At 45.1% G+C, this 26,437-nt stretch overlaps 1 protein-coding gene across 6 annotated transcripts in view; it reads left to right on the top strand.

The window, feature by feature from the left end:
• ANAPC1 (anaphase promoting complex subunit 1) overlaps positions 1 to 26,437 on the top strand; it is a 60,064-nt gene that overhangs the window by 15,800 nt on the left and 17,827 nt on the right. For 5 of the 6 annotated variants that reach the window (XR_013392123.1, XM_077925498.1, XM_077925497.1 and 2 more), the window contains exons 12-34: positions 890 to 980; positions 1,092 to 1,157; positions 1,577 to 1,714; positions 2,881 to 3,021; positions 4,289 to 4,349; positions 4,832 to 5,019; positions 6,132 to 6,206; positions 7,715 to 7,980; positions 8,205 to 8,296; positions 9,776 to 9,924; positions 10,921 to 10,999; positions 11,488 to 11,524; positions 13,806 to 13,876; positions 15,959 to 16,137; positions 16,670 to 16,896; positions 19,191 to 19,309; positions 20,221 to 20,492; positions 21,714 to 21,948; positions 22,680 to 22,771; positions 23,306 to 23,440; positions 24,365 to 24,447; positions 24,825 to 24,903; positions 26,018 to 26,092. Coding sequence is in view for 5 of the 6 variants with exons in the window: in XM_077925498.1 (XP_077781624.1) it covers positions 890 to 980; positions 1,092 to 1,157; positions 1,577 to 1,714; positions 2,881 to 3,021; positions 4,289 to 4,349; positions 4,832 to 5,019; positions 6,132 to 6,206; positions 7,715 to 7,980; positions 8,205 to 8,296; positions 9,776 to 9,924; positions 10,921 to 10,999; positions 11,488 to 11,524; positions 13,806 to 13,876; positions 15,959 to 16,137; positions 16,670 to 16,896; positions 19,191 to 19,309; positions 20,221 to 20,492; positions 21,714 to 21,948; positions 22,680 to 22,771; positions 23,306 to 23,440; positions 24,365 to 24,447; positions 24,825 to 24,903; positions 26,018 to 26,092 (2,950 nt within the window). In the remaining variant the exon portion in view is untranslated. The remainder of the gene's footprint in view (positions 1 to 889; positions 981 to 1,091; positions 1,158 to 1,576; positions 1,715 to 2,880; positions 3,022 to 4,288; positions 4,350 to 4,831; positions 5,020 to 6,131; positions 6,207 to 7,714; positions 7,981 to 8,204; positions 8,297 to 9,775; positions 9,925 to 10,920; positions 11,000 to 11,487; positions 11,525 to 13,805; positions 13,877 to 15,958; positions 16,138 to 16,669; positions 16,897 to 19,190; positions 19,310 to 20,220; positions 20,493 to 21,713; positions 21,949 to 22,679; positions 22,772 to 23,305; positions 23,441 to 24,364; positions 24,448 to 24,824; positions 24,904 to 26,017; positions 26,093 to 26,437) is intronic. The other variant, XM_077925496.1, reaches the window with a different exon arrangement.

Here is a 26,437-nt window from a genome sequence, read left to right as displayed (position 1 = left end):
GCATAAACTGCTTAGAAGCATTTCACCATACAAGCAGTATGGCAAATAATAAAGGTACCTCTGCCCGTAAGGGGCAGGCGTGTCCGACTCTAGGGTTGTGCGCCCATCTCACTTAAGAGGTCGGGGGCCAGCGCTGTCCGGAGACACTTCTGGGTCACGTGGCCAGGGTGACAAAGCTGCTCTGGCGAGCCAGCACCAGCGCAGCACACGGAAACGCTGTTTACCTTCCCGCTATAAAGCGATACCTATTTATTTACTTGCACTTAGGGGTGCTTTCGAACTGCTAGGTGGGCAGGAGCTGGGACCGAAAGACGGGAGCTCACCCCGCTGTGGGGATTCGAACCGCCGACCATATGATCGGCAAGTCCTAGGCACTGAGGTTTTACCCACAGCGCCACCTGCGTCCCAGATGGCAAATAATAAGCCACAGTTAATAGTTTACCACGAGCAATTGGTTCCAACTGCTTCTCAGTTTTCATTTCCTATTACTCATCATTTTCATTTGTATGTTGGAGGGCTCTCCAGAGGTGAAGCGATTCCCCCTAATGATGGTTTGTCTATTCAGACATGCAAAAATCATAGAAAGTACCAACTGTCATTTTTTATTCTCGTTTATCATCCAGTTACAAACCACAGCTTGCCATTTCGGAAATTGTATCAAAAAGTTTCCTTGACCAAGCTTGGGTTTGATGACGAAACCGAGTTCCTCTCTAAACGTGGCGCTTCAAGTCAAGCAACAGCATTTATTCATATTTATATACAAAAAGTTAAGCATTAATAGCCTTCCCAGCTGACAGCCATGATATTTTTTGGAAAACTGTAGTGCAAAAATCATACTGGAGATATTTCTTTGTATAAGGTTTTGCTTTTTTCCTCCCTTGGTGTTTAGCTGTGTAAAGTTTCAACAGAGTAACGACATGTCGCAGTTGATCTTTGGCTCTGTCACCAACATCCCGGCAAAGGATGCAGCTCCAGTGGAAGTAAGTATGAGACTGCGAAATGTAGAGTGTGCAGACAGGCTTAATGCCACTTCATTGCATGTTCTCAAATGCCAGCGGATGAATTTACTCTCTTTCTTTTGGCCTTTACAGAGCATTGACACAATGCTGGTTCTGGAAAGCAATGGAAACTTAGTCCTGTACACCGGAGTGGTTCGGGTAAGTGTTCATTTTATAGTGTTTATTTCATAAAACTTATATGCTACTCGGTTGCAAACCAAGCAGAGAAACCTCAAAAACCTTTCCTCTAGTTCAGGGTTTCCCAAACAGCTGTTTCTAGACTACAATTCCCATCATCCACTGGTCCTGCAAGCTAGGGATGATGGGAGTTGTAGTCCAAAAAAGAGACCCAAGTTACCCTGCTCTAGTTTGAGGGTTGGCAACCTTTTTAAGTCCAAGGACTTTGTTTCCTTCTGTGGGGGGAAGCAGCTAGAGGCAAAAGGCGGTTATTTATTACTTACAGCTGAATTCTAGCATTGCATTCGTTGCTAAGCTTGTCTTTTTAGGGACGCTTTGGACTTTAAAAGCTCGCTCTCTTGGAACTCTACTTAGTTTCTTCATTTCTCGCCCATTACAAGGTAGGGAAGGTTTTTATACCTGGTTTGCCAGCTCCGTCACTGACGATGTCCAATCAGATGCCTCGCCCCAGCACCCCTCTGGACAATGCCAATACTCCTTCCAAGCCCTTGAACAAGCACCTGGGACCCTTAGATGAGGTAAGGGGCTCTGTGGGTGTATAGATCATCGCTGTCACTATTGCCCTGTTTGTGTTTGGACACAGAATGGGGACTTGTGGGGAGGGCTCTTTGAGGAGAAATGAGGCCCACAAAAGGGTCAGGTGGAAGGCTAAATGAAAAGTGTGGTTCTTGGCATTCTGCTCAGACACCACGGTTGCAGACACATGCCCTGGAAGTCCCAATTCTAAATCCTTGTGTCAGGGAACTGACATCAGAGACACTGGAGAAGGAGAGGGTCTTAGATTCTGCAGGTGAAGGTCCTAGCACAAGGGGGAGATTCAGCTCGGTGGAAGGGGAAGGAAATACGTGTTACACCAAGAGTCCAGGAGAGCAAGGGGAAGAGGAGGTGGAAGGGCTCCGGGATTCTTCCCTGGAAGTCAGTGAAGAGAGCCCAGGCACTCCGCTACCCACGCCCACCCTGCGCAGGAGACTCCCGCGCAATGAGAGGCGGAGACGATTAGGTGTCAAACAGCTTTTATGCTGGCAGAGGTTTAAGAAACGCCCACAGACAGATTCTGCCAGTGACTGAGGCAGTCAAGCGGAGATGGGCTGTGCAGTCCGAAGGGTTTAACCAGGCAACCAAGCACCCAAACGGGGTCGGTTTACGCACGAGTAACTCCAAATCACTACACCTAGTTTTGACCTTCATAGCCCTTTAGAGTGGGCAGCAAAGTTAGCCGAAAGCTCACATTCTCCCACATATACCTGCCTGAACCTTGAGATGCTTTTCAGAAGCCCAGCTTTGGGTGACTTTGCCAAGTGAAGGGAGACTTGTAGCAACTAGGAAGAGGACCTGCTCAGTGGTGGCCCCCTGATGGTGGAATGCCCTCCCCAAAGAGACTTGCTTGCTACTTTCTTTATGGTCTTTTCAGTTCTATGAAGACCTTTTAATTCTCCCAGGCCTTTAAAAATTGCAATCTTAAGGCAGTGAATGTTAATCCATTGTTTCTGTCCGTTGTGATTTATTTCTGTATTCGATGTATTTAAATATTGTAAACAAACAAACAAACAGATTGTAAGGAAACTGTAGTCGCAGCTCGATTCATATCTTTCTGAACCTGCTAAGGAAATTTGTTTTGTTTAATCCTTAATCTGGGCTGTTGAGAATAGTGCTAAAAGATTTTAATATTTGCCCCCCTTTTAAGCAGGGCGTGTTGTCCCCTGTTCCAGAGCTGAGGGATTCTTCCAAACTTCAAAATTCCTCTTACATTGATGATTGCACTTTTCAGCAACTTTCAACTTTTATTCATTCTGTGAGAGATCCTGTCCAGAACAGAGTGACTCTGGTAAGTGGTGTTCTGTGGACAGAGAGTTAGCTGACCTCAGTCGAGGCACAGTAGTTGAAGGGTTTCCAGCTTGGTTCTGGGAAATGCAATTTCAAATCCTTGCTCATCCATGCGTTAATCTAAAACTTAGTCCCAATGTTTGTGAGCTTTGTCTCTCTCTCTTTCTCGTTCTGGGTTTAACAAATAAACTTTCTGGTTCGTCATTTGTTAGATCTCCAAACCACAGTTTGCTTGTTGATGAGCAGAGAGAGTGAAACCCTGGTGTTAAGGATCTTTCCTTTTCCCCTTTTTTATCTTCTTCCCTTTGTGGGTCTCTTGCCAAAAGAAGAAGACCATGCTTTTGATTGTCCATGGGTCTCTTGATCATGTTAACCGATCACTTTAGTTTATGTGAATGGCATATGCTAGATACTGTATTTTTTGCTCTATAAGACGCACTTTTTCTCTCCTAAAAAGCAAGGGGAAATGTGTGTGCGTCTTATGGAGAGAATGCAGGCTGCGCAGCTATCCCAGAAGCCAGAACAGCAAGAGGGGTTGCTACTTTCGCTGCGCAGCGATCCCTCTTGCTGTTCTGGCTTCTGAGATTCAGAATATTATTGTCTGGTGCAGGGGTCTGCAACCTGCGGCTCCGGAGCCACATGTGGCTCTTTTACACCTTTGCCGCGGCTCCGGGGCGGATACTAGTGAGGGGAGGAGGCGCATTGTGCGCCCCGACACTCCCCACTGTGGCGGGCGCTGTACTGGCTGTGACGTCGCATTGGGGCGGTGCGTGCATTAGTCACGCACCGTCCCGACGTCACCTTCCTGCCCGCTGTCAGATCGCGGCTCCGGAGATATACCCTATTTTTTGCTCTATAAGACTCACTTTTTCCCTCCTAAAAAGTAAGGCGAAATGTGTTTGCGTCTTATGGAGCAAATGCAGGCTGCGCAGCTATCACAGCAGCCAGAACAGCAAGAGGGATTGCTGCTTTCACTGCGCAGCGATCCCTCTTGCTGTTCTGGCTTCTGAGATTCAGAATATTATTTTTCTTGTTTTCCTCCTCCAAAAACTAGGTGCGTCTTGTGGTCTGGTGCGTCTTATAGAGCGAAAAATACGGTATTTGTTTTAAATGTTGCAATGGTTTTGCGGCTCCCAGTTTTTTCTTTCTTCAGAAACAGGTCCAAGTGGCTCTTTTTGTCTTAAAGGTTGCAGACCCCTGGTCTGGTGCGTCTTATAGAGCAAAAAAATACGGTGATTCACCTGTTGTTGTTGTTTTTCTTCTCCCAGGAACTCAGCAGTGGCTCCATGGTCAGAATTACCATCCCAGAAATTGCAACTTCAGAATTAGGTATGGTATTGAAGAATAATACTTTTTTTTGTTCTTGCTTGTGAGATCTCTTTCCCTCCTCACCCCCTTTTGTCTCACCAGTGACATAGAATCAGCAAATTAAAATCCAAGCTCTGAACCAGTGTCGACTTAACTTGGATAGGACTCAGAGCATAATTGCTTGACCAGTTATCACTTCCAGGTCTCTATGCCATGATTAGGAGAACAGGACCAAGAGAACAAAATTAACCCCATCGTTTCACAGCTGATTTCTGCAGGCTGGGGCTCAAAGCAAGTCCTTTTTGGATGTCCATGAGTTACGAGAGATGGAGGGAAAACTTTTCTGTATCTGCTTTTCTCCATGCCATGCATAGTTTTATAAAATTCGATCACCCTGGGCCAGTTAAAAGCAAATGGCTTTCAAGTCACAAAAATGGATTGAGTGGCTCAATGACCAAACGGTAATCTGAACAGTTCTTTCTTCACCCCTTAACCCTAAACAGTCAAAAGATGTTTACAAGGCATTAAGTGTATCCTGCCCAGAGAAGTAGCCATGCAAATGCTCGTCAGGTGGTACAATGCCTACAACGCACCGGGCGGACCAAGTTACTACTCGGAGTGGAACTTATTTGTTACCTGCCTCATGAACATGATGGGCTACAACACGGACAGAGTGGCCTGGACTCGTAACGTAAGTGACTTCTGCAGCGACATCACTTGACTTCCCACCAACAGCTTAATACTAAGGCGTCACTTGAAGGGTGGGAATTCCACCATGTGCTCTGAAGTGTTGGACTAAAGCAATGCGCACTTTGAAGGTGACCCGGAAACTACAGCTAATCCAGAATGCAGCAGCTAGACTGGTGACTGGGAGCGGCTGCCGAGACCACATAACACTGGTCTTGAAAGACCTGCATTGGCTCCCAGTACGTTTCCGAGCACAATTCAGAGTGTTGGTGCTGACCTTTAAAGCCCTAAACGGCCTCGGCCCAGTATACCTGAAGGAGCGTCTCCACCCCCATTCTGCCCGGACACTGAGGTCCAGCGCTGAGGGCCTTCTGGCAGTTCCCTCACTGCGAGAAGTGAGGTTACAGGGAACCAGGCAGAGGGCTTTCTTGGTGGTGGCGCCTGCCCTGTGGAACGCCCTCCCATCAAATGTCAAGGAAATAAACAACTATCTGACTTTTAGAAGACATCTGAAGGCAGCCCTGTTTAGGGAAGTTTTAATGTTTGATGTTTTATCACATTATTATTATTATTATTATTATTATTATTATTATTATTCTGCTGGGAGCTGCCCAGAGTGGCTGGGGTATAAATAATAAATTATTATTACATTATTATTATTATTGATCCAAATACCTTCAAGCTGTGTAACAGACTTTCTGCTAGTAACAAGGTATTGCTGAGATAATGTATCCTGTCCCTTCCCTGTGCTTCTGATGCAGTCTGTCTTAGAATTAAACTATATATACACAGAATCTTGCAAGCACTAGCAATAGCATGGTTCCCTTGATTTTGGGTGCTCACACATCTTACTAGTTATTGCTTGGCTCTATATAATAGTTCAATATAGATCTTAGAGCAGGGACAGCCAACCTCCAGGTTGTCTGGGGCTAGTGAGAGTTTTAGTCCAAATCGGGCAGGGTTCCAGGTGGCGGAGGCTAATGCAAAGAAATAACCACAATTGTACGTGGAACTGTTGCACGATCAGCTTGCTTCTTCTGATAGAACGATTCCTGTAATGTATGAAAACTGAAATTCAGTGCCCAGTGTGATGATTTATTTATCTGTTTATTTCAGCTTGATTTTGAAGGCTCTCTTTCTCCAGTCATTGCTCCCAAGAAAGCCCGGCCGTCAGAGACAGGATCAGATGAAGTAAGGGAATGATTTATCATTTTAATTAGTAGTTCCTGACCACCTGGAGGATTTTTGTGCATTCCTCTGATTCGGGAGGTGCTGCTTCCTAGACTTGTATGGCGCTTAGCTAAAAACACACATTTGCATGAACTTGTTTGGTGTTATGTGAGCATCAGGTGTGCTCTTTCGACTTACAGCAGGGGTAGGATTTGTAGTCCAACAGGTGAGAGTTTGCACTTCAGCCACAACCTGGTGTTTTGGACTGAAGGCTGACTTCACAGGTCTGCATATCACTTGACGAACTTTGGTGATTAGCAGCTCAACATAAAAAGCTCCCAGAGGGATAGCTGCAAGTAAACCCATGGAGAGTGCAGGAGCATCTTTAAAAGACTAATAAATGTACTATGGCACAATATTTTCTAGACTAGAGCCCACTTCATCAGATTTGGAGTTTGGTTTTGGTACAAGGTAGCTCAGATTGTTAATGGTGGCATTGAAAAAACTGTTTCTCATGTCCCATGAGACCAGGGCCCTGCAGGATTTAACCTCCTTCCGCAGGGCCTGTAAGACAGAGCTATTCCGCCTGGCTTTCAATTTGAACTTAGCCTGATCTTTTATTCCCCTTCCTTCCTTCCCTCCCCCTACCCTTTTTATGAAGATTTCCCACTCTGGGATCCCACATCTAATTCTCCCCTGGTCTCCTCACTGGCCCAAATAGGACTAATTTAGCCAGCTAACCCTGGTGATCATCTAATGTTTATTGGATGGATTTCCCCCTTAAATTGATTTTTGAATTCTGAATTTATTGTTATTCACGTTTTATACTGTATTTTATGCTGTTTTTTTGTTGCATCAATTAAGTGTTTTTAATTTGTTGTTAGCTGCCCTGAGCCCTGTTTTCTGAACCGGGAAGGGTAGGGTATAAATAAAAAATTATTTGTTTATATTGTGTTTGGGATCAAGAGGTTTAGGCTAATAACCAAAGCTTTGTCTGCTCTCTGATATCTATTTGACACATGCAAATGATCACCATTGGTGCGTGTTTCAGAAGCTGACCAGGCAACATTTCTTCCTGATCTCGCAATATGAAAGACATTGTTGTGGGTGCCTGTTTCTGAACTGTGCTGGAGAATGTCCTTAAATGCTAATGAGCAAGCAAACAATGTCTTGACAAAATAGGCTCCAAAATAGGCCACACCAGCGAGAGAAGGATCCTGTAGCAATAGGTACATTCATATTAGCTCCTGCTAATAAAACATTATGCAATAGTTGTCTTTCAGAGGCCACAGGACCATGTTTCTCAAAACCAACAGCATGTTAATAAGCATCTTTTTAAAAACAGCTTGAGAACTGTAAATGCTGCCTATAAGATCGCATTGGTGATCTCGTTGCCTTTGGTGTTTTTAATTCCCTGCTTTGCATTCTTCTTTCCTTTTAAAAATATAAACTATATAAACTAAAACAATTTAGTATGTAGGATTGTCTCATGTGTCCTTTCTCCTTCCCTTCCCTTTTCTTTAATCCAGGACTGGGAATATCTGCTAAATTCTGACTATCATAAAAATGTTGAGTCTCACCCTTTGGCCAAAGCTCTACGGCTGGATCCACTGGAAGTGAAATCTCCCAGGGACAGCCTCTCGCCCAACCACAGCTTGGATTCCACCACTCTTCTCTTCCCCCACATCCCAGCTATTTTCTGCGTGCTCCACTTGATCTACGAGGAGCTCAAGTTGAACTGCTTGATGGGCGAAGGGATTCGTTCCCTCGTTGTCCTTCTGGTTCAGCTGGCAAGGTATGTCCTTGTGGGTGTGAACTCTGGCCGATGGTGTTTCCTGGCAGCAGGTCAGAGGATTTGGAGTTAGGCTTTAAAGCACACCTGATCTTTATTTATTTTTTACAAATTGAAGTAAATGGAGTGAACAGGTGAATGTTTAGAGAATAGTACAGAGAAAAGTAAGAGGTGACACCATCAGAGTTTATAACTTTATGCACTTGTTTATTATTTCCCCCTTTTAGGGACTTGAAACTGGAAGCTTATCTTGATTATTACTACAGAGACTATCCAGTGCTTGTAAAGACTTCCAGCCAAGCCTGCATAATTGATCCAGGTGCGTTTCTAGAGAATAGCTTGGTTTGCTTTGGAGAAGAACATTCGTATTAGTAACTGTGTCACTAATCTACTGTGTGTTCAGAAGCCATGATGCCAGACTCTGGCTGTGGAGCTGTTACTAAACTGCAGTCCTAGATCTTTTTAGCTTTCCTCACATGCGGTATACAATCCAGTAATAGCATTTATTTTAATGAATCCCGGAACTGGAAAACAGATTGCCAATGGTTCATGGTCCTTATAGTCTCTTTCCTAGTCCTCCGCAGCAGCCTTCTCCAACCAGGTGCCCTTCAGGATGCTTTGGACTACAACTCCCATCAGCCTTAGCCAGCATGACTGATGGGAATTGTAGTCCGAACCATCTCGAGAGCACCAGGTTGACCTAGGCTGCTATATGGCAGTCACAATTAACTGTGGTACTAAATTCTATGCATTATATTTATTTCAAACAACTTGCACTTATTAGGGTTTTGTCATATATAAGGCAGCGTCAATGGGTGCTGTTTGTGAAGCACTTAATTCTGCCCCCAGAAAATAAAATATATATTTACTGTAGACACCAAAGTTCCCGCAATGTTGTTACGTGCATCCAAATTCTCCAGGCAGTGAGAAGTATCAAAAGGTGCTCAGGACTTACTTGGGTTTGGTTTCCTTTTGCCTGAGGTCGCTGGTGTTTTAGTTTGCAAATATGCAGGCTGGAACATAGCTCAGGGATGGGGAACCTGTGACCCTCCAGATGTTATTATTGTACCCCAACTCCCATCAACCCCAGGCAGCTTAGTCAGTGGCCAGAGATACTTGGCACCATAATCCATGTACGGGGAACGTGGTGAGTTCTGGGTGCTTTAGATTACAACTCCCATGATTATTAGCCTTGCTGTCTGGGACTGCTAGGAGTTGAAATAGAACATCTGGAAAGCACTAGTCCCCCACCTCAGCTACATCTTGAGGTCAGGGGACCCCAAGTTCCCCAGCTCTGGCGAAGGAGGTTGTTAGCTCTATATGAATGGTCCCAAGCTGGTCTGATAGCATTAATCCTATACGGGTGGTGCTGTGGTCTAAACCACTGAGCCTCTTGGGCTCACCAATCAGAAGGTCGGCTGTTTGAATCCCTGTGACTGAGTGAGCTCCCGTTGCTCTGTCCCTGCTCCTGCCAACCTAGCAGTTCGAAAGCACGCCAGTGCAAGTAGATAAATAGGTACCATTGTGGCGGGAAGGTAAACAGAGTTTCCGTGCGCTCTGGTTTCCATCATGATGTCCCGTTGCGCCAGAAGCAGTTTAGTCCTGCTGGTCACATGACCCAGAAAGCTGTCTGTGGACAAATGCTGGCTCCCTCGGCCTGAAAGCGAGATGAGCGCTGCAACCCCATAGTCGCCTTTGACTGGACTTAACCGTCCAAGGGTCCTTACCTTCTTTTTTTTTAGAACCACCTCCATATTATTAAAATGGCACACCTGGCTTGATACATTGTATGATTCAGCCCAAACAGGTTTCATGCATCACCCTTCCTTTTTTTCGGCTGAACCTCCGAGCATCTTCCAGTGGCTGAGTTCCTGCTTGAAGGGAGACAGTGTGCCACCCTACCCCTACTTGCCTGGAATCTGCGAAAGGAGCAAGCTAGTGGTGCTGGTATGTGCAGACAGCGCTTGCAGAATTGGCATTGCAAATAGGTGTCGGCATGCTTTGCTGCATGTTGTTGTTGCTTATTAAATTTGTATACCACCCTATACCCATTGGTCTAAGGGCAGTTCACAACACAAGGTTACAATATAAAGGCCAAAAATAATTAAAACAATTAACAATACTAATGTGTACAACCTAATAAAAACTCCCACACTTCCTAACAAAAACCGCATACCAACTCCCCCCCAGCCTACAAATGCAAAAATCAAAATTAACATATAGCAGTTGAAAACAATTTAAAGCAACAGCTTTTTAAAAAATCTAACAGTAGTGGCCTTTAGCTAGTACAGGGGTCAGCAAACTTTTTCAGCAGGGGGCTGGTCCACTGTCCCTCAGACCTTGTGGGGGGCTGGATTATATGGGGGGGGGGGGTTAGCGAATGCCTATGCCCCACAAATAACCCAGAGATGCATTTTAAATGAAAGGACACATTCTACTCATGTAAAAACCTGCTGATTCCCGGACCATCTGTGGGCTGGATTTAGAAGGCGATTGGGCCAGATCCGGCCCCCAGGCCTTAGTTTGCCTACCCATGAGCTAGTACTTATATTAGAATACAGGTCTCCCTGCAGAGAATTGCATTACCTATACCCAATTCTGTACAGTTTGTATACTGAAGTCAACAATGAGCTGCACTCCTAGCATTTCACATTCTTAGCAAAATCGTTGACTTTTTCAGCACAAAATATTTACAACAACTTGTAACTTCACTCTTTATCTTCAGCTTACGTTGCTCATCCCCTTACTCTAAATCAAGGGTGTGGAATCCCTATTATCCCAAGGGTCACATTCTTTGACGGGCAGCTGGGCAGGCAGGATGCAAGACAATAGTGAGGGGAGCCAGAGGCAAAAATTGCCCAGCGCAGTAGATATGACTCTTAGGTTTGTACAAGATGAATCTACTGGATCTTTTGTAAAAGTGAATTTCTTTCTCCTGAGCAGAGTGTTGTGCTGTACATCCTCGGCGATGAAAAAGCGGTTTTAAATGAGGCCTCCAACTATTTGTCCAGGATAACTACAGGTAATACGTTTTTTGAGGCTCTCCAGTGCCCATAGGGATGTTCATTTTGTTTTGCTTGCTTTATTTACATCATTTGTATCCCCGTACCTTCAACTTATGTTTCTTAAGTACCCAGGTGGCTTGCAGAGCTGTAAGAAACAAAAAGTGCAATTTACTACTACTACTAATTTTTTAAAAAATAAATTGTACAAATTAAGAGCAGCAAACTAAAGCAGTGACAGCTCCCTCAAGCAGAGAGTCAAACCAAACCATTCATAAGCTGCTTACTTTAGCAGTTCTTAAAAGCCCACAGAAACAGGCGTGGTTTTGCCTGGTGCTGAAATGACAGCAGCAAGTTCTCCACGTGGGCCTCCTGGGAGAGGGCTTTCCAAAGGAGAGGAGCCACCACAGAAAAGTCCCTACCCTGTTTTTTTTTGCTGCTTGTTTTAATCTTTGCAAGCAAAGGTAAGAGCTGTGCCTTTTCATTCTCTCTCCTTTCTTTTTCTTAGGGCAGCGAAAGCAGCAAACTGAGCTGGAGGAACCTCGGTATGTTAATTAGTGAATGGCGTAACGTTCCACTTGGGAGCTATCGTATTTTTCCATGTATAACAAACCTATTTTTAGGGACTCAAAGTTAAGAAAATGGGGGGCGAGATTGCCCAGAGTTGTTAAGCTTTTCTTGGGGGTGGGGATGCCTAAAACACTCACCAGAATGCCCATCGCTAACCCCAATTTTAAAGAATTATTTAAACGTAAAAAACCCCTCATCTTATACACTGAAAAGTACGGTATTTTGGTGCTCGCCCTTGCTTGCTATCTCCTCCTCTCCTCCCTGAGCAATATGAAAACTACTCTCTCGGTTTATGGCAGGCATAGGCAAACTCCGGCCCTCCAGGTGTTTGGGACTACAATTCCCATCATCCCTAACCACTGTGCCTGTTAGCTAGGAATGATGGGAATTGTAGTCCCAAACATCTGGAGGGGCGGAGTTTGCCTATGCCTGGTTTATTGGTTCTGCTCAATTCCTGCCCTTGGGGAAGTCTTATTTTCCCCCAAAGGACCTCTAAACTATTGATCTCTTTCCTCCGCCTCTTTCCTTGGCTCTTTATGGTCTATTTCCTGAATTGCCTTAGTTTTTCAGGGAATTTTTCCCTAAGAGCCAGATGGAAGGAGGAGGAGATAAGAGGCCTGGGCCACACCAGTGAGAGGAAGACCCTGTTGTGTTGCAGTAGGTGCATTCTGATCCGCCCTGGCCCAACCCCTGCTGCTTCCTTCCTTTCAGGCAGTAGAGGGGCGAAAGCTCTAAATCTGTCTGGAAACTGTGGCCACTCACTGTGGAACAAAGTAGGGACTCGGAGGAGCAGGAGAGGACAACAGTCACGTCTCCTTCCTCCTATGTGAGGAATATTTTTCAACAGGAGGGCCACGTTCCTCCGTGAGGAACTTTCTGGAGGAAAATGGTATTCTGGTAGTGAGTAGGGCCAGAGGCAAAAGTGGGTAGGGCAATGGACTGAGGCGCCAAGTTCTGCCCAAAAGTGGCGGGGAGGGCGAAGCCCTTCACACACGTGTCAGGAGGAGGCTATGAGGCCTGCCAAGAACCACTGCTGCTGCAGTGAGGCCTGGCAAGGCCCAGCCCCTCAAGTTTGGGGAGGCACAGTCCTACTCTCGAGTAGGACCCTGGCAGAGACACATGCCCGACTGCCATGTTCTCTCCCTCCTTGTCAATCGTTCGGGAGCTTCAAAAGCTTTCTTCAGCCCGAAGATCACACCGACCAATGGCAACAGACATCGGCACACTTAGGGAACCGCAGAGCCTTCGCAGCTTGCGTAACAGACCTCAGCAACTCAGCATTTTGGCTAATCTACTTTATTTACATATAAACACAGACAGAGCACTGCAACATGGCTCCCTCTCTCTCTAGCATCAGACAGCAAAGAGAAAAAGATGTTAGAAGGATGCTGGAAAGAAGTTATATGGCTTTAGCAGAAATGTTATAAAGAATTAAGTAAAAATAGATCGTTAACGGGTCAAAGTGTAAAATTTAAGGTTAAATTGCGTTAGATAAATTATGGAACAAAATTTGAGAAAGAGGGAAAGGACTTGCTGAAACAACTAATTGAATTAGAATACAAAAAAGGGAGGTGTGAGGAAGTCAAGGAAACAAGTAAATGAAAGATAAAGATATGAAAATACTGGATGGGTTTTTTAAAATGTTTTTGTTTTTAAATGTTTTTGTTCTTTCTTTTGTATTGTTTTGCTGTATTGTTGTTTTTTATTGTATTTTTTAATTTTTGAAGTATTGTAACTTTTTATTGTTTGTTTTTCTTTTATTCTGTAATTGTTAAACTTCAATAAATATCATTTTTTTTAAAAAAAAAAGAGAGAGAGAGAGAGAAATAACAAAGGACAATAGTCCCATTTCATGGAACACAGTAACACAAACATCCTGTCTCCGTCACTTCCCACTCTGTGGGGTCAAAACATATACCGTCATGTGATAGACAAAAATCCCATGACTGCAATCATGATGCTGAAACCTATGGCAATGGATAGAGTTGGCACCTATGGCAATGGATGTGACACTCACACCCCTCTCTGTCCAGGCAAGCAAGATGGATTGTCACAGTTCAAGGATACATTCCAGCCAGGCAGAAGTAGTTGAGGAGGACATGGAGCGGGGCTGGTGAAGTTGGGGTGGCCTAGGGAGAATCATTTGGGACAGGTGGAGAGGCATGGAAGCCCCTTTTTGGCTCCTGGGCTTCAGGTCTTTCTGCAAGAGCAACGGCAGCGCATTACATTCCTCTTGCTTTTCCCATTGTTGTGCAGATGCAGTTTTCGGCACAGCACATCTGCTTCCAGTCTTGCGGAAAAGCTGGTTGTCTGGATGACGAATGTAGGTAAGGAGATCTTCCAACTTTATGGCAGGAATTTATTTATTTTATTTATTTAAAGTATTTATAAATCTGCCCATCACCTGAAGGTCCGAGGGTGGAAAAATACGTACGCTCCAAACCAAAAATTAAGCACTAAAAATACAACTTGTGTTTGGTTTTGTGGGCGTTCTGCGTGCATATAAAGGCTAGCAACTTCATTTTTGAAAGCAGAATCTAGAGACATGTCTTTTTTTTCCAGAGCAGAAAGCAGTCTGAAAGTTGGGCCACTGCTTGTGTGTGCACACATACCGCTGTTGTCTCTGGCCAAAGATGTTTCATAGGTTTTTATCATTTCAAAAACCTGAAAAGTGTTTATGGCCAGACGTAATGGTGAGGCAAAAGAAATACGAATGTGCACCAAGGGAAGCAGTGTTTCACTTAGAATACTCTCTGAACTCTCTTAAAAACCATTGTTTGCCTTCATCTTGAAGGATTCTAATGCCATGGGCCTGTACCTACTGTGTGTAGGGGGGCAGGGATCACTGGCTTGCTAAGGCCATTTTGGGGAAGCCACTTCCACCCTATGGGTTGATAATAGAGGAGCTTCATAGGAACATTCAGGAATCTAAAGTGAGTGTCCAATTGTTCCTTTGCTGGAGCAAGGTAAGTTGTACTATTGGCAAAACCTATTTGGTGTTTCGCAACTTTCCGACTAGTTGCAGGACCTTAGCCAGACCTAGCAGAGTAAACGCAGAATTCACGAAAGCAATTGGCAGCTTGGCTGCAGACAGGATGGACGAACCAGGAACCAGGAACTTGTAGTTAGGTGTTTATTATATACAGTGCACTATTTACAGGGACAGAACAGAACACGGATCTTTGACTAACTCTCTCATACATGACTCACAACTCTCAACCTCCAACTCCTACACTGACACTCGTACTAGTTAGTAGGCCATTAATCATTATTCGCGTGAGAGAGGTGACCAATCATGGAGCTGTCTCCATGCCTCTGTATCACCAGGCAGACTTACTCTTCCACATTGCCTTGGCTGTCTGCCAAACCCTAATTGACTCTGTGTGAGTAGCTGCACGTATTCAGATTCCCAACATGTACTCCCTCCTGCCCATCAACTTCTCAAGGGAGGTATAACTGGTTCGCGGTCCATGGAAACTGCTTCTCCCTCTCAGAACTGCTCTTGATCCTTCCCAAACCCTACTGTTTGAAAGCTGTTTCAGAGACTTAAGGAACAGTATGTGGCGCTTGCAAAGCACTTTCCAACAGCTCCCCATGTTGCATTTTGAAGTCCTTACAATTGGGACTTTGAAGAATAGTATCACCTGATTCTCTGATGTCAGGTGATTGAAACCTGTCATATTTGATTCACCGGGGCCAAGGGAGATTAAGATCTGGCTTGCTAACCAGAAAAGGTTTCCCCACCCCTGTCCTACAGGGTATGTTTCATCTCTGCTTTTGTGCCTACAGGCATTAATGTGTATATATATTCAGGGACACGGGTGGCGCTGTGGGTTAAACCACAGAGCCTAGGACTTGCTGATCAGAAGGTCGGCGGTTCAAATCCCCGTGATGGGGTGAGCTCCCGTTGCTCGGTCCCTGCTCCTGCCAACCTAGCAGTTCGAAAGCACGTCAAAGTGCAATTAGATAAATAGGAACCGCTCCGGTGGAAAGGTAAACGGCGTTTCCGTGCGCTGCTCTGGTTCGCCAGAAGGGGCTTAGTCATGCTGGCCACATGACCCGGAAGCTGTCTGCGGACAAACGCCTGCTCCCTCGGCCCATAGAGCGAGATGAGCGCCGCAACCCCAGAGTCGGTCACGACTGGACCTAATGGTCAGGGGTACCTTTACCTTTACCTTTATATTCAGGGAAGTTTTTAATGTGTGACATTTTAGTGTCTTTTTGATCTCTGTGGAAGCCGCCCAGAGTGGCTGGGGAAACCCAGCCAGATGGGCGGGGTACAAATAATAAATTATTATTATTATTATTATTATTATTATTATTATTATTATTATTATTTGGACTTAAGATGGGTTCGTACAAATTAGCATGCAAAATAACCCCAAGGTTTGTTTTCTTTATAATATTAGGATTCACCTTAAGAGATCTGGAGTCTTTGCCATTTGGAGTTGCTCTTCCTATCAGAGATGCAATATATCACTGCCGGCAGCAGCCTGCCTCTGACTGGCCAGAAGCAGTCTGTCTCCTGATTGGCCGTCAGGATCTTTCCAAACAGGCGTGCGAGGGAAACTTGCCAAAGTGTAAAGCTGTAAGTACCATGATAGAAGGATCTTCCAGAGAAAAGTGGGGAAGATTCCTTCAAATAGTTCCTGAGATTTAATGCCTGTGCTTGGCTTTCCATTTGTTTAAATTAAAGGGAAAGAGCATTTCTAGTTTTACCAGTGATGGCTTTTTATGGAAAAAGGGGGGAATTCGAATGTTTGGGTTTGCATCTTCCATGCATTTGTCTAATCCCCTTTTAAAGCCTTCCAAGTTGGTCGTCTTCACTATGTCTTGTGGTAGAAAATTCCATAGGTTAACTATACCTTGTGTGATGAAGTGTTTCCTCTTATCTATCTTTAATCTCCTACCATTCGTTTTCATTGGCTGACCCCGGGTTTTAGGATTTTGAGAAGGAGAGGAATGCTTTCCTCTATGATCTTTCTCCGCACTCTGCAAAACCTTATGTACCTCGGTTACGTTTCTCGCCTCTAGTACTCATTTTTCCCCTTAAATATATAGCCTCAAACATTCCAACCTTTCCCCACTGAAAATACAATTTCTCTCTCTCTCTCCAAAAGTCTGACACCCAGGTGCTCTCCTCCGAACTGCCCTCAACAGCCGAGTCAGAAGAGGAGGACGACGGAATGAATGATATGAACCAGGAAGTGATGTCACTAATATGGAGCGAAGACCTGAGAGTGCAAGAGGTGCGCAGACTTCTGCAGAGTGCTCACCCTGTCCGTGTCAATGTAGTTCAGATGCCAGAAGTCAGTGACCACGAATATATAGAAGAAAAAGAAAACCGGTAAATTGTTGGCTTTCCTAGAAGCTTGTTTGTCGGAGTGTCATATTGTGTCACTGCAGAGATCCCCACGTTTGCCAGAGTCAGGTTTCCTAGCAGTGATTCCAGGCACTGGAAGTTCTTAAGGATGCTGGGATCAGCAATGGGAGTGGGCAGGCAGGAAGCTCAGTAGAAAGTTTCCTTACGAAAATGCTGTGTTCTTTTGCAGGTTTGAGATTGAGGGCACTTTTAGACTGTCGCTGTTTTTGAGTGGGATTCATAGAATCAGTGAATTGTAGAGTTGGATAATACCCAAAGGATTGTCCAGTTCACCCCCCCCCCCGCAATGCAGGTATCACAGGGCAAATTCAGGTTGCAAAATTGGTTCTTTGGGAGCTCTGGTGCAACAAACCCACAGATTGCCAAAGACTGGACTTTCTGCAGGAAGGAAAGTGACAGGGAAATACACTGTATAGCATTTGCCCTGATGCAACGTCTTCTAGTGTGGTGTAGTGGTTAAGAGCGGAAGTCTCCTAATCTGGGGAACCGGGTTCGTGTCTCCGCTCCTCCACTTGCAGCTGCTGGGTGACCTTGGGCCAGTCACACTTCCTTGAAGTCTCTCAGCCCCACTCACCTCACAGAGTGTTTGTTGTAGGGGAGGAAGGGAAAGGAGAATGTTAGCCGCTTTGAGACTCCTTGAAGGGAGTGAAAGGCGGGATATCAAATCCAAACTCTTCTTCTTCTCTTCTTCTAACCTACCCACAAACAAATCGTAAGGAATATGCAAAAAAAGAGGGGGGGGACGTGGGTGGCGCCGTGGGTTAAACCACAGAGCCTAGGACTTGCCAATCAGAAGGTCGGTGGTTCGAATCCCCGCGACGGGGTGAGCTCCTGTTGCTCGGTCCTTGCTCCTGCCAACCTAGCAGTTCGAAAGCACGTGCAAGTAGAAGGTAAATGGGAAGGTAAACGGCGTTTCCATGCGCTGCTCTGGTTCGCCAGAAGCGGCTTAGTCATGCTGGCCACATGACCCGGAAGCTGTACGCCGGCTCCCTTGGCCAATAAAGCGGGATGAGCACCGCAACCCCAGAGTCGGTCACGACTGGACCTAATGGTCAGGGGTCCCTTTACCTTTACCTTATGCATTCAATAGCAAATATCATCTCCCTGCAAACAAATTGGGATGGATCTTCAGTAAACATTGTTGCCTGGAAGCACCTTTGATGTCTCTGCTGCTTGACATGCCAAATCCCCTGCAGACCTGTCAGTCTGGAAGAGCTCTTGGCACAGGCAATAGCTGTGGAAGCCTCCCCAGGCATAATCAAAACATAAAGAACACAGCTAGTTTGTTTGGAGGGGCTCTCTCTTGTCTTCTGCCCGAGTTCAGGTGCTTCCAAAAGAGAGGATGGGAAAAGAAACAGGGTCCATCTTGAGCCCAAGACCACAGACAAAGAATCCTAGAATGAAAAGAAAAGCAGGGTAGACTATATTTAATATTTCACTGGATGACTTAAACTGATGACTTGCATAAGAGTGACTGGGCCATTGCAGACCAACCACCACAGACAAGTCCTTGCATCACTTCAAACTCTTTGTCTTTTTCAGTAGACTCCATTCACACAATCTGCTGCCTGCCATAAAATAGTCACAAATAAAGTATGGAGAAATCAAAATTCATACGTTCATCTGTCACCCTGTACACAGATTCACAGGTTTCCTATCTGCTTTGCATATTTCACATTGGTGGAATGTTTGATGCAGTGTTTTTTTTCTCTTAAGAACTAAGGGTACAGTGGTACCTCGGGTTACATACACTTCAGGTTACATACGCTTCAGGTTACAGACTCCGCTAACACATAAATAGTACCTTGGGTTAAGAACTTTGCTTCAGGATGAGAACAGAAATCGTGCTCCGACGGCGCGGCAGCAGCAGGAGGCCCCATTAGCTAAAGTGGTGCTTCAGGTTAAGAACAGTTTCAGGTTAAGTACGGACCTCCGGAACGAATTAAGTACTTAACCCGAGGTACCACTGTACTCTCATTTTCCTACTCATATTGAAATACTGCCCCTCAATGAGGCCAAACTTAGATTCACAAAATGTTTAGGGGTATGCGTACCTCCAGTTAAAAGCACTAGATGTATTAGGAACACCGTGAGAAATGCTTTCTTTATTTGTATTTTATATTCCTACAGCTTTTTATTGCCTGTTTTAAAGTTGAATGTAACATAATTTAGTTAACCCGTTGGTATAAGTGTGTGTGTGTTTAGAAAGGAATAATATTGCTGGTTGCATTCTTTTCTGTGTTTGGTTTTCACCATAGGCTGCTGCAGTTGTGTCAGCGGACGATGGCTCTCCCTTTGGGAAGAGGAATGTTCACTCTGTTCTCGTATCATCCAGTTCCAACAGAACCGTTGCCTATTCCCAAATTAAACCTGACAGGTGTGTTCCTGCAATATGTAGCATGATAACCTGATTTACCTGCGAGCTCACACACAGAGAGAGCACTGCCTGCTCTACAATGCTACCATTGTAGCATGAAATCCATGACACTCCTCTGGATTAGGGAGTGGGGGAATCTGAAGGAGGGAAGGAAATTTAGGGATAGTTTGAGTCACAACAGGAACAAAAATTAGTAGCTCTTATAGCAAGTTTGTTAGGGACGTGGGTGGTGCTGTGGGTTAAACCACAGAGCCTAGGACTGGCCAATCAGAAGGTCGGTGGCTTGAATCCCCGCGACGGGGTGAGCTCCCGTTGCTCGGTCCCTGCTCCTGCCAACCTAGCAGTTCGAAAGCACGTCAAAGCGCAAGTAAATAAATAGGTACCACTCTGGCGGGAAGGTAAACAGTGTTTCCGTGCGCTGCTCTCGTTCGTCAGAAGCAGCTTAGTCATGCTGGCCACATGACCCGGAAGCTGTACGCCAGCTCCCTCAGCCAATAAAGCGAGATGAGTGCTGCAACCCCAGAGTCGGCCACGACTGGACCTAATGGTCAGGGGTCCCCTTACCTTTACCTTATAGGAAGTTTGTTCCTCGAAGGAGGGTTCATCGGGTACTAGCTGTGATGGCTATGCTCTGCCTCCATGGCCAGAAGCAGCAATTGAACCAGGCCACTGTCATAATAATAAAGAATAATAATAATTTTATTATTTATACCCCACACATCTGGCTGGGTTTCCCCAGCCACTCTGGGCGGCTTACAGCATATATAAAACACAAGTCAGTTTGATGTTTGTTGATAACTATAGTTTACTGTGACGCCAAAGCAGCTAACGATGCTTAGCCCTCCCAAGCAGAAAGGGGTTTTCTTCTACGGTTCCGATTCACATGCAGTTGGTCGTTCTGCACCCTGCAGGCCGGGCTCCTCCTAGGAATACCACAGTGGACCTCAACAGTGGGAACATAGATGTGCCTCCGAACATGGCTTGCTGGGCCAACTTCCACAATGGCGTTGCTGCTGGGCTGAAGATCGCGCCTGCTTCTCAGATAGATTCTGCATGGATCGTCTACAACAAACCCAAAAATGCCGAACTAGCCAATGAATATGCAGGCTTCCTCATGGCCTTGGGTTTGAACGGCCACCTCACAAAGCTCGCCACACTCAACATCCATGACTACCTGACAAAGGTGAGACGCTTGACCCAAAGGCAAAGGGAGGAGGAGGATGTCACGATTTTTGCATTCCTCACTATAGTCAGGTGGTCATGCCAAACCATGGTTTCTGCTAATCGTAGTTTAGTACCCAGACATACAGGCAACCACAGTTCAAGCCTGCTTGTCTGCCTTTGTTTTCTGCTTGCCCGGCAGTTCTGCCTCCAGAGGCAGACCAGCAACTGTAACCGTCATTACTGCATCGCAGCAAACCATGGTTTCATCAACGATGGCTTCGCACTGGTGAAAAGCTTTTCTCCTTGGGCAAGGCAAGGCACTAGATCTTTGCCAATTCCTCCCTAACCGCTGCAGTTCCCCACATCCCTAAAAAAAATTAGTCATGGGGGGCAAGGAAGGGCCCCCTCCAAACAATATGTGTTTGTTGTTTGTGTGTGGTGTATGTTAAAATAAATGAATCCTTTTTTAAAGAATATAATTTTTATTAAATTTTCTGTTTTACAATTTAGAATATTCATTTATACAACCTTAAAATATCAGTGACTTCCCTTCTTCTCTTTCCATGGTTCATTTTACATAGCATAAATCCCTGCATATTTTATATAAACTAAACCATTCAGTATTCCATTATTACTTCCGTCAAAACTTATTTACACTGTTGAATTCATCTTAATGCTGCCAACGTTTTCAAGTGTACACAATTTCCCCCATATATTCAGAAAACATTTCCCAATCTTCTTTAAACCAATGTTCTTCTTGTTCTCTTGTTCTATATGTTAGGTCCACAAGCTTTGCATATTCCATCCGTTTAAGTTGCCATTCTTCTTTGGGACCATGCTCGTTTTCCATTTTTGGGCTAACGAAACATGGGCCGCCGTAGTGGCATACATAAATAGCCTTTTTTGACACCTGGGAATTTCCATCTGAATTATCCCCAGCAAAAATAACTCTGGGGTTTTTTTGTTTGTTTTTTGGAAAGGTGCTTTTAAACATTTTTTCCAGTTCATTATAAATTATTTCCCAATACTCTTTTACCCTTTTACAGGTGTATCACATATGAAAGAACATACGTTTGACCTCATTGCAGCTCCAGCACTTATCTGATTAAGATGTAAAATAAAAGAATCCTGAAACATGGCCTCAGGCTTTTCAGTTTGGGGTGCAGCTCATGAATGTGTGTTTGTGCATTTGTTCCATTCAAAAAAGTCACCTGATGGATGCGTTTGTTTCTCCTGGCAGGGCCACGAAATGACGAGCATTGGGCTGCTGCTTGGGGTCTCAGCCGCCAAGCTGGGCACCATGGACATGTCCATCACTCGCCTGCTCAGCATCCACATCCCTGCTCTTCTGCCGCCCACTTCCACCGAACTGGATGTGCCTCACAATGTACAAGTGGCAGCCGTGATAGGGATTGGCTTGGTGTACCAAGGCACGGCTCACAGGCACACGGCTGAGGTTCTGCTGTCGGAAATAGGTAAAGCTCCAGGGGAGGAAATCTCTTGGGGCGGCATCCGGGTCACGAATGTTTTGCGCAGGTAGCCGATGCAGGTGCCCTCCAGATGTTACTAGACTTGCATCCACATCCCTGACCACTGGCCATGCTGGCTAAAGCTAAGTTGTAGTCCACAACATCTGGAGCGAGCGCTGTGTGGGCTTCCCTTCGCAAATGATTTCATGGAGACCTCCTTGCAGTTGTACGAATTGGTAGATTTTATTTTTGCTGCCACAGGATAAAACCTTTACGGAAGCTGTCCAAATTGGCCCCTGATTTGTCCCTGATACAGTGGTACCTTGGGTTACATACACTTCTTACATACGCTTCAGGTTACAGACTCCACTAACCCAGAAATAGTACCTCCGGTTAAGAACTTTGCTTCAGGATAAGAACAGAAATTGTGTGGTGGTGGCACAGTGGTGGCAGGAGGCTCCATTAGCTAAAGTGGTGCTTCAGGTTAAGAACAGTTTCAGGTTAAGAACGGACCTCTGGAACGAATTAAGTACTTAACCCAAGGTACCACTGTAATATGATATTGAGCAAAATACTGTGATCTAAGCTTTTCAGTACTAAAATTTAATATTTAACTGAGTAAAAATCAACTATTTTCTTTCTTTCTTTCTTTCTTTCTTTCTTTCTTTCTTTCTTTCTTTCTTTCTTTCTTTCTTTCTGTTTTGACTTACTCTTGTTGTTGTTGTTTTAAATTTAAGGGCGCCCCCCAGGCCCTGAAATGGAGTATTGCACCGACAGAGAGTCCTATTCGCTAGCTGCTGGCTTAGCTTTGGGCATGGTTTGCCTCGGGGTAAGTGTAGCTCTCTCTTTTGGGGAATGTGTGAGTGAGATAGAGAGAGAGATGCTGGACTGTTTGCTAGATTTTCATCTGAATGCAGCACCTGTTTGTTTGCTGAGCGTGCTTCAGGCACCTTGGGCCGCAAACAAGTTTGTAGAACAGGATAGGGCTCAGCCCAGTATACCTGAAGGAGCGTCTCCACCCCCATCATTCTGCCCGGACGCTGAGGTCCAGCGCCGAGGGCCTTCTGGCGGTTCCCTCACTGCGAGAAGCTAAGCTACAGGGAACCAGGCAGAGGGCCTTCTCGGTAGTGGCGCTCTCCCACCAGATGTCAAAGAGATAAACAACTACCTGACATTCAGAAAACATCTGAAGGCAGCCCTGTTCAGGGAAGTTTTTAATGTGTGACATTTTAATGTATTTTTAATCTTTGTTGGAAGCCGCCCAGAGTGGCTGGGGAAACCCAGCCAGATGGATGGGGTACAAATACATCATCATCATCATCATTATTATTATTTAACCCTTTGCTCTCCATTCCTCTTGCAGCACGGCAGCAACTTGATAGGCATGTCGGACCTCAACGTTCCTGAGCAGCTTTACCAGTATATGGTTGGCGGCCACCGGCGGTTTCAAGCTGGAATGCACCGTGAAAAGCACAAGTCTCCAAGCTACCAGATTAAGGTGCACACTTCAGTTTTCTTAAACCATTCCTTATTCCGAGTTGGACAGTTGGTCCATCTCGCTCCCTGTTTTCTTCACTGGCTGGCAGCATCTTCCCAAGGTTTCAGGTAGGGGGTCTTTCTCAGCCCTACCTGAAGATGCCAGGGGCTGATGCTCTGAAACTGAGCTCTGCCCTTTGAGTACTGCAAGGATCAACCTTTGTGCACTGAAGCTTCTCCCCTTCATCCTTTTGTAAGGAATAGGTTGGTTCGTTTCTTCGCACCTTTGTTCAAGGGACCTCAGAGCTGTTAGTTTCTGTTTGCCACTGAGCAGCTGCTTAGAGACACAAGGCTCTGTTTACATTCCAGACACATTCCAGGCTGTTGGAAGTCTCACGGGAGACAGGAGATGGGATGGGATGTTAGTGGTTTCCTGTTCCTTTGTTGTTCAGTTGCCCTCTGCTTTCATAGAGGATGTATTTTTCTTTGCTGTCTGCGAAGCGAGAAATAAAACTCTTTAGCCATGTAGCCACAAATCTCATCACTTCCGCATGCTGCTGGAAGCTCTGCTGAATGGGGGAACGTGCCTTGGTGCCTTATCAGAGGCTCAGGTCGTTAATTAACGTCGGAAGATGAGCTTTATCAGCTTGGCCGAGTGGAGATTCCGACAAGAGCACCATCAGTGGAGTTCCAAGACAGTCTCCCATCTCAGTTACCGGTTAGGCTCAGCCCTACTTTTCTTGGGGGGCAGGAGTCCATCAGACCACCTTCAGAGGTTTCCCTCGGCCCACCTCCCGCACAAAGCAAAGTTGTTGTGAAATTGCTTTGAGATATTTTACGGGAAGCCATTTGTAAGTGGAACGAAAGTAAGTAAATATAAAAGCGGCGTGTGACATCGTTCTCTAGCATTCAGGCTGATTTATCTCCCTGCTTTTAATCTTTACAGGAAGGAGACACCATAAACGTGGACGTGACGTGTCCAGGCGCAACTCTGGCGCTAGCGATGATCTACCTAAAGACTAACAACAGGTATTGGGTTTGGAATCGTGCTTTAAGTGTAAGAGACGTAAGTTTTTAGAATCACAGGGCTTCATGCTTAAGGGTACTTGCAGCTCATCACAATGCAGGCAGTTCCCAGAATGTGGTGGAGCGACACTCAATAAATGCAAGGAAGCTTTGCAGTTTGGTCTGAGCATTTGGAATTGTGCCTCTGCAACTTACTGAAATGTGTGAGGATTGTAGCAGGAGGGCGGCAGAGCTGAAAGATTAGAGAGGAAGTTAGAAAAGCAGCAAGCAAACTCAGCCATTCAAGATGTGCTCTACTGAAGCATGTCTTCATGCTTCCCTAAGCAAGCTATTGTAATTCAGAACTCTTTCATTTTACTTTTTTACTTACATTTTGCTAGGTCCATTGCTGACTGGCTTCGAGCTCCGGACACCATGTATTTGTTGGACTTTGTGAAACCAGAATTTCTATTATTAAGGGTATGTTCATATTTTGGGGTCGTCTTTTGTGTTTTTTTTGCTCTTCTGCAATGCCCTTTGCTCAAAACGGAATTTCCTTATTTATTGAGGTTTTTTAAAAAAGAAGGCTTATATACCACTGAATCAACAAAAGCTTCTAAGTAGTTTACCTTTTATTGGGTTTACTTTATGCAAATCTGTGAAAATAAATTGTATGAATTACTTTTGCATATTTCAGTCTGGACACATGCTGGTTGCCGTTCCTGCCTAGGCCATTCATCTTTTTAAGAAAACACACACACACACACACACACACACACACACACACGACAGTGCTCTCTATCCTGTCCCAGTTTTAGAGTCACTTTGCATAAGAGAAAGTTTGTACATGCAAGGGCAAATTGGTCAGCAGAAGTGCAATATTCAGCAAAGCCAAAACACCTGCGTGCTCATTGGTTGGCGATGTAAGCTTGAGTTGCACTTGAATCTGTCCGCTAAATTGCTTGTTGTGTAAAAAAAAAAATATATATATTGGGCAATTTTCAGCAGCAAAAAAGGAAGCCCAGAAGTGCAACCGAGAAAGTTAAACAAGATGCTCTTGTTCAGATTATTAGCTACTTTGCAGTTGATCTGGTCCCATTGGCTCATGGCATTACTTGTTTATTGCATTTTTATCCCACCTTTCCTCCAAAGAGCTCAAGGTGGCATATGTGGTTCTCTTCTTGCCCGTTATATCGTCACAACAACCCTGTGAGGTAGGTTAGGCTGTGAGACCGTGGCCCAAGGTCACCCAGTGAGCTTCATGGCCGTGCGGGGATTTGAATCCCAATCTAACACCGCAGACTATGAAAGCCAGTGACTGGTTGTGTAATGGTGCACAAATCGTTCAAACCGAGTTCGCAAAATACAATTATTGCGTAGATTATTGCACCATGCTGAGAAAGAGAGTTTGCGTTTTCTCTGACAGTCTTAAAAATTGCAGGGTGCTTTTGGGTTCTGAGCTTGAAACAGAAGTGCCTATAACTTCCTGATCGACTCAAATTGATTCCTTAGGAATTCTTACACGATTGCCGTTTCTGAGCTCATCACAACTCGCTTTCCTTTACCCTCTTCTGATCCTCTTCTTTGTTTGCAGACGCTTGCTCGGTGCTTGATTTTGTGGGATGACATTCTGCCTAGTTCTAAGTGGATTGACAGCAACGTGCCACAAGTAAGTAGCACTCCTCCAACTAAACTGTTACACGAAGCCAGCGGTTCAGGGAATTTCTACCCTCGGGGAACCCTGTACACATCAGCAGGTCTGGACGAGGGTGCCTTGTTCATCTGCTTCATGCCACCTGTTTCAGAGGACCATGAGTTTTCTAGTGCACACAGTGGCCGAGTTTTCACCATAATGCCTCTGTCTTAATAAACCAGGATATGCACAAGTTGCTTGCAGGTATCTGCAGTTCCTTTGCAACCACTTCGCTCTGCCCAGGGAACAAGTAGCTGAGCTTGGCTTTAAAAGAGGATTCAACAGATCCACGGAGGATAAGACTATCAGTGCCTACTAGCT

This window comes from Podarcis muralis, chromosome 3, assembly GCF_964188315.1.
Source record: "Podarcis muralis chromosome 3, rPodMur119.hap1.1, whole genome shotgun sequence".
In the NCBI taxonomy this organism is placed as follows: Eukaryota; Metazoa; Chordata; class Lepidosauria; order Squamata; family Lacertidae; genus Podarcis; species Podarcis muralis.
Note: the sequence above shows the minus strand (reverse complement) of the source record. Positions and strands in the feature narration are given on the sequence as shown.